The 15,433-nt window shown below is 37.7% G+C and overlaps 1 protein-coding gene across 3 annotated transcripts in view; it reads left to right on the forward strand.

The window, feature by feature from the left end:
* Positions 1-15,433, forward strand: part of PAX5 (paired box 5) — a 220,275-nt gene that overhangs the window by 31,134 nt on the left and 173,708 nt on the right. For all 3 annotated transcript variants that reach the window (XM_081845382.1, XM_081845384.1, XM_081845383.1), the window contains exons 3-5: positions 2,306-2,503; positions 9,627-9,691; positions 12,606-12,734. In XM_081845382.1, coding sequence (XP_081701508.1) covers positions 2,306-2,503; positions 9,627-9,691; positions 12,606-12,734 — 392 coding nt within the window. The remainder of the gene's footprint in view (positions 1-2,305; positions 2,504-9,626; positions 9,692-12,605; positions 12,735-15,433) is intronic.

Raw genomic sequence — 15,433 nt, forward strand, 5'->3', positions numbered from 1 at the left:
TTAAGACAAGCCATTCTTTCTGATCCTCAGGCCCTTGCTATACTTTTTATAGCAATTTAGACTTCACTTCACATGGTTCAGCCTATTGCAAGCTCCCAGACCATTCTCTGGGTGGGAAAATCAGAATTCAAATCCCTGCTTGGCCATAAAGCTGACTGGGTGTCCTTGCGCCAATCACTCTCTCTGCCTCACCTACCTCATAGAGTTGTTGTGAGGGTAAAATAGAAGGGGAAATGGCTTCGTGTACTGTATGCTGTTTTGAGCTCCATGGAGTAGTGAAAGGTAAGATAAAATATAATAAGTGAGAGGTATATATAATAAATAAAAATGATTTCTAAATCAGCTACTGAGGGACAATGAGTGCAAAAAGATATGTAGAAAATCAACTATTTTCCATTGTAAAAATAAAAAGTACTCCTCATAAGCACAGTGACTGATGAGTGGCGACTTTCTTCTTAAGTACTTTATCAGCCCGGTTCTACTGACTTTGATGAGAAGAATTTAAATTAAATTAAAGTTATTTTCCTTAACTGAGTTGAGATCGGGCATGGTTGATTAAAAGAGGAGAGTCCATGAAGGCATTTCTTATGCATTGTTTTGTCATACAAATGTACACTATCAATTATTTTATGATATTCATTGTATATACAGTGGTACCTCGGGTTACAAACACTTCGGGTTACAGACTCCGCTATCCCGGAAGTAGTACCTCGGGTTAAGAACTTTGCCTCAGAAATCGCGTTGTGCCGTGGCGGCGGCAGCAGTGGGAGGCCCTATTAGCTAAAGTGGCACCTCAGGTTAAGAACGGTTTCAGGTTAAGAATGGTACTCCAGAACGAATTAAGTTCGTAACCAGAGGTACCACTGTACATGAAAACTTAGCAGCTTCATTAGACTCAGTGCAATATTTCAGAAGGCTCTAATATCAAGCGTATCCCAGCCTTCCCCATCCTGGTGCCTTCCAGATGTTCAGAACTACAATTCCCATCAGGCCCAGCCAGCACTGTCTTGTTTCACTAGTATTTCTCAGCTAAAGAGTTGTACAACAGACAATTTCTTTAAAAACCCAATGGGAAAACATAAACACAGGATGTAAGTGAGCTACAGATCCTATTGAAATCAACAGCAAAACTCTCATTGATTTTAATTGTTCTAATCTCACTTCAGTGTCTTGCCAGTGTGGTGAACAAGGATATTAGGCCCTGACAAAGGGCTCCCAGAAAAAAGACGCCCAGTTGAAATTGCGTAGTTAAATGAAAATATGATGGGACCAAAGTGCTGGGTCCAAAATGCAGCCCAAAATTGTAAATTCATCTTATTTTAATATGATGTGTGTCTGAGCCTTTTGTATAGAAAAATGATTAATAATACAGATTTATGATATTGCTAGTTAGAGAGGCTTTGGTTGATATACAAATAATTGGGTTTTCTGTGTTGAACTTCTCCTGTTGGGACACCGCTGGTTTGTTATCATGGCTGTTCTCAACAAGGTTAGTCCAGAGACCTTGATAGTCTTTAGTCTACAGTAGCTGAGCATTAGACCCAAAGGGTGCACATTACCTAAATTTTCTGTAACGTAACCATGTCCATTTTACTGGTGCCTGTATAGGAAAAGTGCTTGGTAGATTCTTCTTTCATTTGCGTCAGTAAATTGCAATGGGTTACTGAGGAGAATTGTAGTTTAACAGTAAAGCCAGTAGTTCAAAAATTCTCCCTACCCTGAAGATAGCAGTTAGGAAAAATGTGTTTTAATTTTTGCCCTTCACAATTATGAAGAAATGAAGAAAAAGGAGAGAAATTCGTGCATTGTTTTGACTGCACTTATCTTTCCATGATATTGTTTTACCACTTAGTTGCAAAAAGATGGTAAGTCTTAATAGTAATTTACAAATGAGACCAATGCTCCCCACCCCTATTTAAGTAAAAAAATTATTCCAGTGCCAATTTCTTTTTATTATTGTTGCTATTACAGATTAATAACACACATTTTCAGTTAATTTTCAATTTTCACTTGCCCTTTAAAATCACATCACTTTTATTGCCTTCTGGCCATGAAGGAAAACACACATGTACCTATAGTTATATATCAAACAATCCATAATGGCAAATTTAAAAAAGAATTAGGACACAAAGCATGTGACGTTAAACACTTCTAAGTCTTATTGATTTCAGTGGGAGAATTAAATACATGGGTTGCAGTTTACTAGGGTTCCATTACATTAGCATATATAATGGGAATGACCACTGAAAATGCATTCCTGAATTGATTTTAATTTTTCTCCCTCTTTCCTGAAATTTTGTTGTAGGTACTATGAGACTGGAAGCATTAAGCCTGGAGTTATTGGGGGGTCAAAACCAAAGGTCGCCACACCCAAAGTAGTAGAAAAGATTGCAGAATATAAACGCCAAAACCCCACCATGTTTGCCTGGGAGATCAGGGACAGGCTTTTAGCAGAGCGAGTATGTGACAACGACACAGTACCCAGCGTTAGCTCCATTAACAGGTAAGGATCTTTTGGGCAGTACAATGGGGATTCATGTGGGCAGTGGTTCTTACAATTGTCTGAAAATGGAATGGGTCAATTTTGATTATTTGCAGGGCTCTTCACATGTGTAAAAAGCATTCATAACCATTTTGTGATCTGTTTCTCATGCAATGTTTGGTGCATTGAGCATAGCTGGAAGAAGCACCGTGTAAGAAATTTTCTGAAAGGCAAGATAAAAATGAATATACAAAATAAATAAATACGAACATTTCTTTCTCCACAACATCCATTGTCTCTGTCTTGAATTTCCATTTTTCTGCCGCCTAAGAAGCGGCAGAAATATTTGAATATTTGAATATTTGAATATTTGTTATGTGAAAACTAGGAACGTAACTGTTCTAATGCAAAAAAGTGTGAGTCTATAACTTTGGAGTGTAGACTGGGAAATAAGGAAGAACTAGTCTAGGACAAGGACCATGTGGTCATATTTTGCTAGATTTACCATCCATCTTTATTATTGATTAATTGAAAGTGAACCTGGGTAGATCAGTAGTGCATCTGCTAATAGAAACAAGTGTGGTAGAATCAAGAGTGTCCTCCAGTTTAGTGACCTGTGCAATGGGTCTATTAAATCTTATGCAGAGGGATGATTAATTTTGCAAAATTCTTTAGAGATTCTTGCATACAAAGTGCTATCTTAGATTGTGTATTATGAAGTTTCTGTAATTTGTACTTGTCTGGTGCATGAACAGTCATGCTTATGAACAGTGTGTCAATTACTGCTTTTCTCAAGAAGCAATCACTGTCCCAATGTGCATAATTGTAGTTCATCACATCAAAAGTTAAGTATATATTTCATAGGAGAACTGAAAGATAATTCAGCTATGAGCTACAGTTTACTTCACAGTAGTTCTAGTTAAGTCCACCTTGTTACCCTGAAATAGATGGCTTGCATATCACATCCTTTGTGAATTATTATGTTAAATCCTGAGAAACCAAGCCCCATTAGTGGCAAGTGTCTCGTGTTTAGGGTAGCAGCACAGCTTAAATTGGGATATTTGGATTTTTTAAAAAATATACAATTTATTTTAAATTTAGAAAATTCACACAAGTGGAATACTTTTCTGTATTAGAAACAACAACCCCAAAGAAAATTTTCATGGAATTTCATTTAAATGCTCTAACTTTATCTAACAATAACACACTATTTGTATTGCTGGACATGTAATATATAGCTGCAAAATTATTTTATTTGTTCTTTTCAATATCCAAGCATCTTTGGAACACTCACTAATTACTTAGTAATTTCCTCATAGGATTTTAAAATGTTTTTTTAAAAGGTTAGGGTACAAAAATTGCTGCTTTTTGACTGGTTACTAATCTAATTGCATATTTTCACCAGATATTTTGCAGTGAGAATATACAGCTTTGCACATATTAATAATATGAAGAAAGTTAGTCCTGTTGAAATTAAAAGGGTAATTTAAAGCACTTCCAGATTTCCACTATTATTGGATGAGATTCAATCACATACTGTACTGGCAAATTCAGGTTGTACAATTAAAGTTGATTGGGAGGTCTTGCACGGCAAACCAGCTTCACCTCCAGACTGACCTTTTTAAAATAAGGAAAGTGATGGGAAATTGTGCTAGAAAGTATGGGATAAAATTTGCTGGATGCAACATCATTTAACCTCCCCACAAGCAAATGAGAATGAATGCCCAATAAATTGCTGATATCACCTAATCTCCTTAAGAACTTTGTGCAGACGAATAATGATAAATGTTCAATAAGTGGGTCACCTGATATTGCAATTGATTTATGTCCCATTGAATTCATTAGATGTTAAGTGCAAGCGGCTTCACTTTGGCTCCAACTTTTAATTCTAATGCCATTCAGAATATTGGCTTCTGTTTCCTAAACAGAATGAAATCTCAAGCACTTATATAGAGACAATAGAGCATAACCTAATTTATCTGCCTTTCCATATGCTTTGGTTATTTGGTATTTACGTGCCCTGTTGCTATGATCATTGCAGGACTGTGGGCAAAATTATGTGTTCAGAAAGTGTCTGGCTAAAATGAGGCTGTACTATTTTTGCATATTGCAAAGTCATTTATTTAAAATGTTTGGCTAAAACTGAGAAGTAAAACAACAGCTTGGCCTATAGGCCAATTAAGGGAAAGTACATGGACTTAAACCAATTTAGTCCCATTGATGTCAATATGGCAAAGCTGGCAGAAGCCCAAATATTCCTGGGTTGGTTTGGGCTGTCTGAACTATTTTTTGCCTGAAAACAACATTTATCTTTTATGTGCGCTAGAAACCACCGGCCCAGCTCTGCAATCAGCTATAGTCATACTACTAGTTATACTGTTACAAGGCACGTATCCTGATTCTATGCATAACCAGCAAGTTACTTAACGTTTTGACTTCTGCTACCTGCCCCAAATGAAAGTGTTAATGAAGAATACTGAAAAAGTTATGTATCGTAATACATAGCTTTTATATATTATAATACAAACCTGCTGATTCCGTCATTTTATAGCAGAGACTTTGAAGAACTGAGTAGGGTTGCCATACGTCCGGATTTTGTGAACATATTCGGAATATTGCACTTGGAAGCAGTGTCTAGGAGGGAAATCACTTAATGTCCAAGAAAATCTGGGTGTATGGCAACCCATGTCAGCAGTGTCATTTTCAGCAATTTTCCTTAAAAAACTTTTCTGTCCAGATTTTCCCTGTTTGAAATATGGCAACCCTAGAACTGAGTATTATTAACTTTCTTCCTTCTCTTTATCTGGAGGCCACCAGATTGGGGAAGGCTGCTTTGTAGAATGTCATACATGAAAAGACAGGTTCCTACCCAAAAAGCTTTAAGTCTAAGTTAAGTAGTGAAGGGGAAAACACAGCAGAAAGGAGGGAAGGGGGAATGTAGAATAACAAAACAGCAAAAGGAGGGAGGAATTTATTTATTGCACTGAAACCCACGTGGTTGCATTAAATATGGATATTTAAACATAGATGTACACACACACACACACACACACACACACACACACACACACACACACACTTCAATACAGAGCTGTGTCATGCACGTTAGTCTCTGGGCACATCAGAGCGGCTAAGGTAATAGAGGATGGATGAGAGTAAATGCAGGTACATGTATTTACTTTTTTTTTATTTCCCAAAATTCTCTTTTGTAAACACATGGGTGAAAAATACAGAGTTTGGCTGTAAACCTTAGAACACCAGCTGTTGGTGACCAGTAACAAGGGAAACCTATTAACTACATGCTCTGCTTGTGAGAACACAATCGTACCTGTCTGGCCACAGTCAGTAACACTGCTGAACTAGATATATACCTTTGGTCTTCAACTGCAAGGCACATATTATGTTCATAAAAAGAGCAGGCACGGGTAAATTTTTTGCATATTTTTCCCTTTCAGTTACTCTTCCTGTATTATTTTTGAATATTACTGCCTAATTACTTAAAATGATTAGCAGCTAAGTTCCAAATAAGTAAGTCACAAAACAGGCTGGTACAGTTTGCATGAGATAAACCCCCTGCTGCAATCTGTTCAATCTCTCTCTTTCTGTCTCTTTTCATATACACATTTATGTACATACATGAGGGGCTCAAAGGAAAGTTGATCTTGTTGATTTTTGCATTTCAGAGAAAGAGAAAGAGAGAATTAAATCTCAATCCTGATTTATGTGTCTGGGATTGAGGTGTTCTAGTTGTTCTTTTCTTTCAATTCATTCCTCTTGGTCTGATATTCGCAGCAGAGTCTTGATCCTACACCAATAATTGATAAAACACAGTGCCAGCTCAGCTGGGCCCCTGCTTACGTCATTTGTCTACTGTGGATATATAAAAAAATGTTTGCAAGATGACAAGTAAACTTGAATTCACCCCTAGTGAATGAAATGCTTTATAGTTCTGGGAAGATAAGGTATAAGTGGAGAGACAATAGCAAATGGGCAGATCCGTGCACATTCTGACACAGAAAAAGTGCATCCTTCTGTCATCTACTGCACAACTTAACAGTTTCTACGAGAGGGCAAATTGGTGTCCTTTGAAGAAACGACTATGTCTCTTTCACCAAGTACATATTTCTGTATAGCAGGAAATATATTGATCAGATATTTTAATTTATAATATGCAGAATAAATTGGAAATGTGTAAATAAATAGAGTTTGCAGGGCAAAGAAAGCAGGTCCATCTGAATGTTATTTGAAAGCCTAATAAAATCTAGCAATATTTAGGGATGATTCCTAATTCAGGTGGCATTCATGTTTTGCATGTAGCGTTTGATGCTTGAACGCATGAAATGAGGAGGTGTGCCTGTAAACATAGGGTGGACATGCAACAGGGAGTCACGATCACCAGTTCATTCAAGGCCAGTCTTCTCTAACCAGTTGCCCCCACAGAAGAACCTCCCCACCTGCCTTGACTAGCTTACACTCCACGTAGTATTGCTCTGTAAAATGGAGAAAGCTATGTCCTGTGTGGAAGCACAAAGCAGAAAGGAGACATATGGGACATTCTGCCTTATATATTAAAATAAGAAGTGCCAGGTTGTTCCCTGGCCTGTCTGGAAGGCACCACCATCTCCTTCGTGCTCTGAACAATCCCATATGTGCTGGGATTGTTTGAGGATGCTCAGTAAGGAGGAAGTGAACTTTGTATATACTCAAAAATGTATTTTATTTTAATGGATCAGGAAGCCACCCTGGAAGCCTTTTTGGGTAAAATACTTTAAAATAAATACATGCACTTCTTTCTTATACCTAAAGAGAGAGAGAGATTACTTTAAATTAAGTGCTGTGTGAAAGATCCAACACCAGCCCTGCTCTGAACCCTGTACAGATGCCAGCAGAGTGATTGGTGTGTAGGAATTGCACCAGTCACCTGTTTGGTTCCCAAGGCCATTTACTCTGTGCAAAACCACTCTACAGCCTTGTGCAGATTGAACAGGTCAGTTGCATGCTGAGATGCAGGCACTGTGAAATGTAGCAGCCGATTTGCGGCGGTGCAGATACAGCCTCCAGACCTTCATTCTAGCTAGCTAGTGTGCAAGGCTTCCAGTGGAGAAGCTACTGTACATTCAGAGAATACTTGCAGAGCAGACCTAAGAAGTAGAGGCTCGTGTTGCCTCATCATCTTCAGACTGAAATTCTCAACTATGGGTTCCTGTTACTTTTAGGTGTGCCTCAGTTCCTACCCATGTAAGAAGGCTGCTCACTGTGTCTTTGTATGATTTACTGCTCTTACCTTGCTTTCTTCTAATCAAACTCTTCTAGAGGTGGGTACTTTGCTGTATCTCTGCATTAGGTGTGATCAGATCAGCTTAGTCACCCATGATGCAAAGACAGAGCAGAATTAACCACCTTCTGCACGGCTCACTGCTCTGTTCCCTGGGCTTGTACAGTCTAAAACTGTGTTCAGGCCTGAAACAGGCCTTGAACTAGAATTGGGGGTCACAAACTCTTAAAATGCAAACTCTTTAGTGTACAGGAGTTTTCGGTTTTACTTATTTCTTTGAAATGTGCTTCAGCTTTCAAAACTTTTGGAAATATAGTATTACCCAAAGAGGGTCCCAGCCTGAATTGTTCATTAAGTATTAACACAACACAACAACTACAACCAAACACTTCAGGTGGAACTTGGAGTAAGCCCATTGAAATGAACAAGCACAACTACCATTATGCCTATTAATTTCAGGGGGTCTACTCTGAGTAAACCTTAGTTGAGTACCACCCATCATAATCATCTACATTTTGGTAAATGGTGCAAAGGAAGAGGCAGATAACAGTAATTTGGCACTGTCACTTTATGAGCTGATATTCTGAAATGCCAAAGAGGAAAATGTTTTGTTTTTTTAAATGACAGGAGAATGTTCTTCTGTGAACGTACTAAACACGAAAAAACAAATCTGGAAGACAACCAGGCAAAAGCTGGGAGTGTGGCCAGGAACTCATCAGGCCACAAGCTGCCAGCTAAAATATTATATTAAAACAGGCATATATACTGTGTGGAGAATTATATCAATTAACTGTGTGCTATTTGATAAAAGACCGTTCTATAGTGAGTGCATCAATCTTGTTCTTATTTAAATCAATGGCAAGATCTCCATTTGCGTCACTAGGAAAATATACAGAGAAGACCTCCTGTGTTCAGGGCTCTTAATGCATCTCCACGGTGGATTTTCCATTGTTAACAATTTATTTTATTTTATGCTAACTTCAGTTTTCTAACCCAGCATTAACAAAAGCCTAAACCATATGTAGCACACACACACATTTTGCTGCCTAAAATGTGTTAGCAAATATTTTGAAAGTAGATATGATTCTAGATATGTATGTATAAGTAAGTTGGCACAAAAACCTTAATTTATGGCGATGTTAATGTTTAGGGCACTTCTACAAGTCTGTTGTGATCAGCCAACAGGAATGAGCAGAGAGGAAACACCATAGAATTACTTACGGTAGTTAATGAGACATTTCCTGTTGTGAGGGTTTAGAACTGTGCAGATTTTGCTCACTGAATATTTGGTGCTGTGAGGAAAAGCAGGGTCCACATTTTGCCCCAATCTGGATAAATTAGTCATGCTTAACTCCAGTTGAAATTAATGAGACAAGGTATTATTGAGATCAATAATATGTGTAATTATTATTATTGCAGTTATTTTATATCCATTGGAAGTCAATGGAATTTAAGTACTTAGATCTTAGATCCTGCGTTTTGGACACTGTGTTGTTTATATTGTATATTTGGATTTGGTCCATTTGCTCAGCTGCAATTCTTTCAGTCTCTCTTGATGGGGTGATTACATATATGAGTTACGGTGAATGTCCAAGCATTGTGAATGATGACATTCACGCATGAAAGTGGGCAATTCCAGTTTTGTGAATGTATTTAAGTAGACATGCATTTCCCAACTTTTCAGCTATGACTGATAACACATTTAGGCAGTTCTCAGCTCAGTGCCTCTTTTTGGTTTTCAATTTGGGAAATATAATAGTAATGAAGAGGAATAATTTTCTTAGACACTCATCATGTTTACCTGCATAGCTGTTTTTTTTGCTCTATTGTTGTATACCTAATAGTAAATAGCCATTTGTCTATATGCAGGATTATACGGACAAAGGTACAGCAACCACCCAACCAGCAAGTCCCAGCCTCCAGTCACAGCATAGGTAACTTTTTTTTAAATATACTTAAAAATATATAATGCAATTCATTCTAAAGAACTTTTAATCACTCTTATGGGCAGATAATTCTGCACAGAACACTTCAGCACACGTACTAATGCACCTTCTTTGTCATTCTCCAAGGGCTGAACATGGTAAATGAATTTTATAAATACTGCTAAAAGGTTTTGAATTTTACTGATTATTATGATAAATAGCTTTCACCATGAGACAGAAAATTGAAATCTAAACCAAAAAAAAAAAAAAAATCATCCCACTAATGGGGGTCTATAGAATGTCAGATAATTAAAGTAATAAATCAAGAAAGGGATAGTTATTCATAACATTTTCTGCATCATTAGTCAGTAAGTAGTTTTGAATGTGTTTTTTTCTTCTATCAACCAACCCTTCCATAATTCTTTGTGCACTTGCAATTTTGAGTGAAGAGGTAGCAAAACTTTGAAAACTTTTTACTGCTTTTTCTTCTTCTTCGCCTAATTCACATGCAGACCATCTAACTCTAGTCATTGAAGAGTGATGGACTTTATATTAGGGGTTTTTTTTCCCTTGTGGAGTCTCTGAAAGATGAGCATAACCTTGCTTAAAATAAGCCCTGTTAACTCAAACTACTTTTATAATATATTCAAGCTTATGTAGTCCTGTTGAACCAAATGAGTGAAGTCAAAGTACTTCGGCTTAACTGGGTTGTAAGGCATGCTCCCATAGACCACTTTGGCTTAATATTCACTGCCTCTTTTCTCTTCACTGCAGATTTTCAAATTTTTCCTCTGCCTAATCCTTTAGAACTGAATTCACTAAATTTTATCTTGAAAAATCTCCATATTTTCTGAGCTGTCAGCATTTTAGAATACTAACAACCTAATCCACAATCCAGCAAAAATGAAGTTCTTAGATTCAAGACAGTTAATCTCAGTGATTTCAGTAGGGACTAAATTGGTTTAAATCCACATACTTCATTAAAAATTATGGACTGGACTACAGGCAAGCAATCCTCTAACCATTTACTCTGGGATAAAAATCCTGAGTCCAATTTTAGAATCTTGAGTGAATCTCATGTATGAAGTGGTAACTACCTCAACATATAGGAGTTTTCAGACAAATTGCAGCGTACATTTCGGTATTTCTGAATTGCACGAATATGTAAGACATATGAGCAATGGTTTAAATAAGCCTCTAAACCACAGTTTCCTAAATACACAAACTAGAATGTCTACCAACCACAAAATTTAACATGAAAGAGACCACTCAAAACATACCCTGCATCATAAGTCCAATTGATGCAGTTCTAACATATCTAGGATTCCCAGTGAACTCTATATAGCTTCAAGTATTGGACCGGGCTGTCCTTAGTATTTGGCAGACTGAGGTGCCTATCTCAGGAGCCATATTTTGGATGCTATAAGAGGGCAGCAAATTGTTAGTTATTTAATCTATTATTATACTTTTGGCTCTTGGTCTGGGCACCATATGCACTGTGTTGAGGCAGTAGTTCAGAGGATCTAGTGCCCCCAGTGCTATCTTTGTCTTACTCAAGTCCTCAAATGCTGAAAGAGTTGCAGATTACCAGTCATATCATAGATGTCCTAGTATCAGGGGTCCTAGCAAGAATGCAATCTACTGTCAATTTAGAGCAGCTTTTCCGAACCCCAGATGCTTTCAACTATAATTCCCATCAGCCTCAGCTGGCAATACTATGCCTGATGGGAATTGTAGTCCAAAACACCCAGAGAACACCAGGTTGCAGGCAGGTGCTTTATTGCGTTGGACATAAATGGTGGGAGATGTAGGCTCAAATCTCTGCTTGTCCAGGGGTTTATTTGTCCAGGCGAAATAATCATAACAAACTTTTAGACTGATGCATCTTGCAGGATGACGCCATATATGTTGACCTGAATGCCTTAGAGATGCAACCAGCAATCTTTTGTGCAGTAATATAGCATAATGTTTAAGAACATGAGCTGTAAGCTACTTATCTGTAGTTCTTATCTCATTTCAGCCATGACCTCTATGGCATCAGTAGATTCCCTTTAGGCAGCCACTTCTCATCTTAACATGGGGGTAATATAACACTAGCCTATGGTACAGAGTTGTTGTATCAGTTACTGATAAAATAAACATGAAGCATTTTGAGCAGTTTAGAAAAGTGCTCTATCCTGTGACAAGGGTAGCTAACATGGTGACCACCAGATGTCTTGGACTACAACTCCCATCATGGCAAATGGTTGAGAATGATGGGAGCTGTAGTTCAAGACATCTGGAGGGGGCACCACACTGGTTAACCCTGTGGTATGGGTTAGTAAATGGCACAGATCTCTACCACTGTTCTCATGGTATACACAGCTGACTCTCAACTTAGGCAGGGGTTATGTTGCAGGGATAGTGCATAAAGTCAAAATCGCTTATAGTCAAAATATATTGGGTGGAATGGTGGGTGGAATTGCCACTCTTCCCCCCAAGAGGTCCACCCCTCCCGCCTTTTATTTTTATTTTTAAAAATCATTTGCCAAGCCCTTGAAGCTGAATGCGCACAAGTTAAATGCACATATGTTGTGGGTCTACTGTGTGTATATATGAAAATAGACAGGGCAGAATATTTTTGCAATGCTTGATAGGTACCTGATGCTAATTTAGCTTGCTGCTGTATAAAGCAGGTCTTTCTGTCAGCAACAAAAGCTAATAAGATAGGGCTGGGCTGTAAGACATGGCAGAAAATGAAATTTAAATGTTCCAGAAAGGTATCCAGGCTGCAAATTTGCCTGTTCCCCCTCTCCCAGCCTCCTGGTTGTAGGTAGTGGTATTGAAACACAACTATCAAAGATGGCAGTCATGGAAAAGTTGTTTGCATGGCTTCTTCTCTTGTGTGGATATGTGTACTGACTGGTTTGTTTCTAAATCACAGCTTCCACGGGTTCCGTGACACAAGTGTCCTCAGTAAGCACAGACTCAGCAGGCTCCTCCTATTCTATTAGTGGAATTCTGGGAATTACATCTCCCAGTGCTGAAAGCAACAAACGCAAAAGAGATGAAGGTAAGAATAAACACATATTCCTTTCCTATTCTTTTTTTATAGTTTATAGAAAGAGTGAAATTTTATCCTCAATCTCTGCTGCAAAATTAATTATCTCCTTCTCGCTACAAACCTGTTTCCCACTTAGAGATACTAATTTTCTTTGTATGTTAATTTGAATTAACACACACACACACACAGATAGGAGCTAATAAATTTTTATATCAGTAAAAATTATAATTTAAAAATAACCCATTTGGAAATTAGGAGCCAAACTATCAACAAAACAGAGAGATTTGAAAAGGCTTGGAATTTGCCTCCTTTGCTGTACCATTTTGGAGGACACCGTTGCGAACTTTTTGTCTAGTGATGTGACTATTTTAATTTTACTTAAGAACTGGGTGGGAGGAAAAAGCATGAGATTCTGACATATTTCCTCTTGACTAAAATGATAGGGGCTTGCGCCTTTCCAACACCAATTACTGTATGAATTGACAACATGGTAAAACACCTTCTGTTGCATAATCATTTTAATATGAGAACTGGGCAATGCCTCTGACTCTTCTTGCATGATCAGTTTGACTGAGGGTAGATTCACATTATGGTTTTTAATGCTGACTTTTTTATTTTGTAGATTTCTGAATAATTTAAAACTGTCTGGGTACAGAAAGCATTGTGGCAAATAGTGGTGGCACAAGATAAACCTTTTGTTTAAATAGACTTGCTTTTGTTGAATGAGGCTTTTGAATGGTTCAGCACAAGTTCATGAGCATCAACTTCATTCAGCATTTCCTGGTTCAAGTCACTTTCTAAAGACTTTTCAGAATGTGCCCCGTTGCATTTTGAATTAAAATCATTTACTAGGCTGGATCTGTCTGTGCTATGACTGAAATCTGTAATTGGTTTGATTTGTAGATTAATCAACTGAAGTTTGGTTGATTAATTTGTATGACTAATTTTTAACAATAGAGGTATGAATTAAAAACACATTTTAGTTTATTATTTTCTTACATTTTCATAGCTTACCCATAACAAAAATTCTTAGCCGCTCATGAAGTAATATGTTTTGGTTGGTATGCTAATAAAACTGGGATTTTTTTAAAAAAAGAAGGGAAAATATTAAAGATTATATTCTGTTCAAAAAAGAGTGGAAGTTATGTCTATTTAAGTTATGTTACATCCTTAAATATCTCAAAAAAAGCACCTGTGGTGAGGTTCTGATAATGTGCAGTGTTATTCAAATTAAACTGATCAGTTACCAATCAACAGGCAGTTAGTACTATAATCAGGTAGTTTTTAAAATTCTAGTGTGCACTTAGTGTACACAAATCTGATGAAAAGTCAACTCATGTTGGCTTTGGAGCACAACCCCCCCCCCATCTGAACAGACAGTGCTGCCTCCAGTTTTGGAGGGCTTTTATGTAAAGTGCACTCATTGGGCCCCCTTCCTAAAAGGGCCCACCTGCTGTCATTGCAATTATTGGTAATTCCCTTGCCCAATCTGTATAAGCACCCATCCTATGGTGTGATCTTTGAGGATGCCCAGAGATGTCTGCCCCTGATGCCAGTGAACTGAATTCTATGATTATAATAATACAAGTAAAACGAGGGTTTGGAAACAAGCTTTTCAGCTGCCAGAAATAGTCACTTTGATGATCCAGTAATTCTCAATAAACGTGAAAGCACTGATGCATGTAAATGAAACTTGGCCCTTCCACTGAAAGGTGTGGGGAGCCTGCTTGCAATGTGAACAGGGTGCACCCAATGTTGTTCTAGTGCAGTTCTGCTTTCTGCAGAGGAAGTGATTTAGGTTTAGGGTTGTTTACAACTGTATGCTCATCAGGAGTTCATGAATGTATAAAGCGGTTTGCTTAAATGTGTGCAATGAATCACCAGAGAACTAACATGTTCATAGCACTGCTCCCCAAAGGGTTTTCAATTGAAGTAAGTCACAAATTCAGCTGTGAGTCACCAGTCACTGAGCAGTCCAGTTATGGCTGTGCATGTGTGAACTAGTATTGAGTGCAAAACTTCTGAGTTGGAAATCATTTTAATTATAATCTGTTCTCACCATCTGTTGTGATGGAACTTGGCCTAATCTAACAGTTCCACAGATATAAAACTAATGCTTAGCAAGCATTTGCTGCTCATTGAAGGTTCAAAGCACTTTACACACATCATGACAGCAATTATTGCAATCATCCAATAAGTTAGGTCAGTATTACCTTGCAGGCAAGAATAGAGGAGATATTAAAGGTCTACATAAATATATTTAGTGAATTTACACCTGAGGTGAGAATTGAACCAGGTTTTCCTTGGCCACAGCAGTGCTCTCCACCACAACACAACAATTCTCAACAGCACATAATAATATATAATTCATAAGGAAAAAATGATGCTTTATTGAAATCATATAGCCTCATTAACTGTTCAGTTTGTTTCACCCATAACAAATAAGTTATAGACAAAACAGGCAGCATAGCTGATAAACAGATAATAGATAAAACCACTTAATCAATGTACATTTATTATAACATCTACAAACATAACAATCTGCATTAACTGTGACCAAATGTAGGGGGGAAGTCCTCCAGATATACCAGGGGTCAGTAAACCTTTTCAGCAAACCCTCAGACCTTGGGGGCCAGGACTAAATTTTGAAAAATAATAATGAACAAATTCCTAGGCCCCACAAATAACCCAGAGATGCATTTTAAATA

Source organism: Podarcis erhardii, assembly GCF_964252035.2.
Source record: "Podarcis erhardii genome assembly, chromosome: 17".
Lineage (NCBI taxonomy): Eukaryota > Metazoa > Chordata > Lepidosauria > Squamata > Lacertidae > Podarcis > Podarcis erhardii.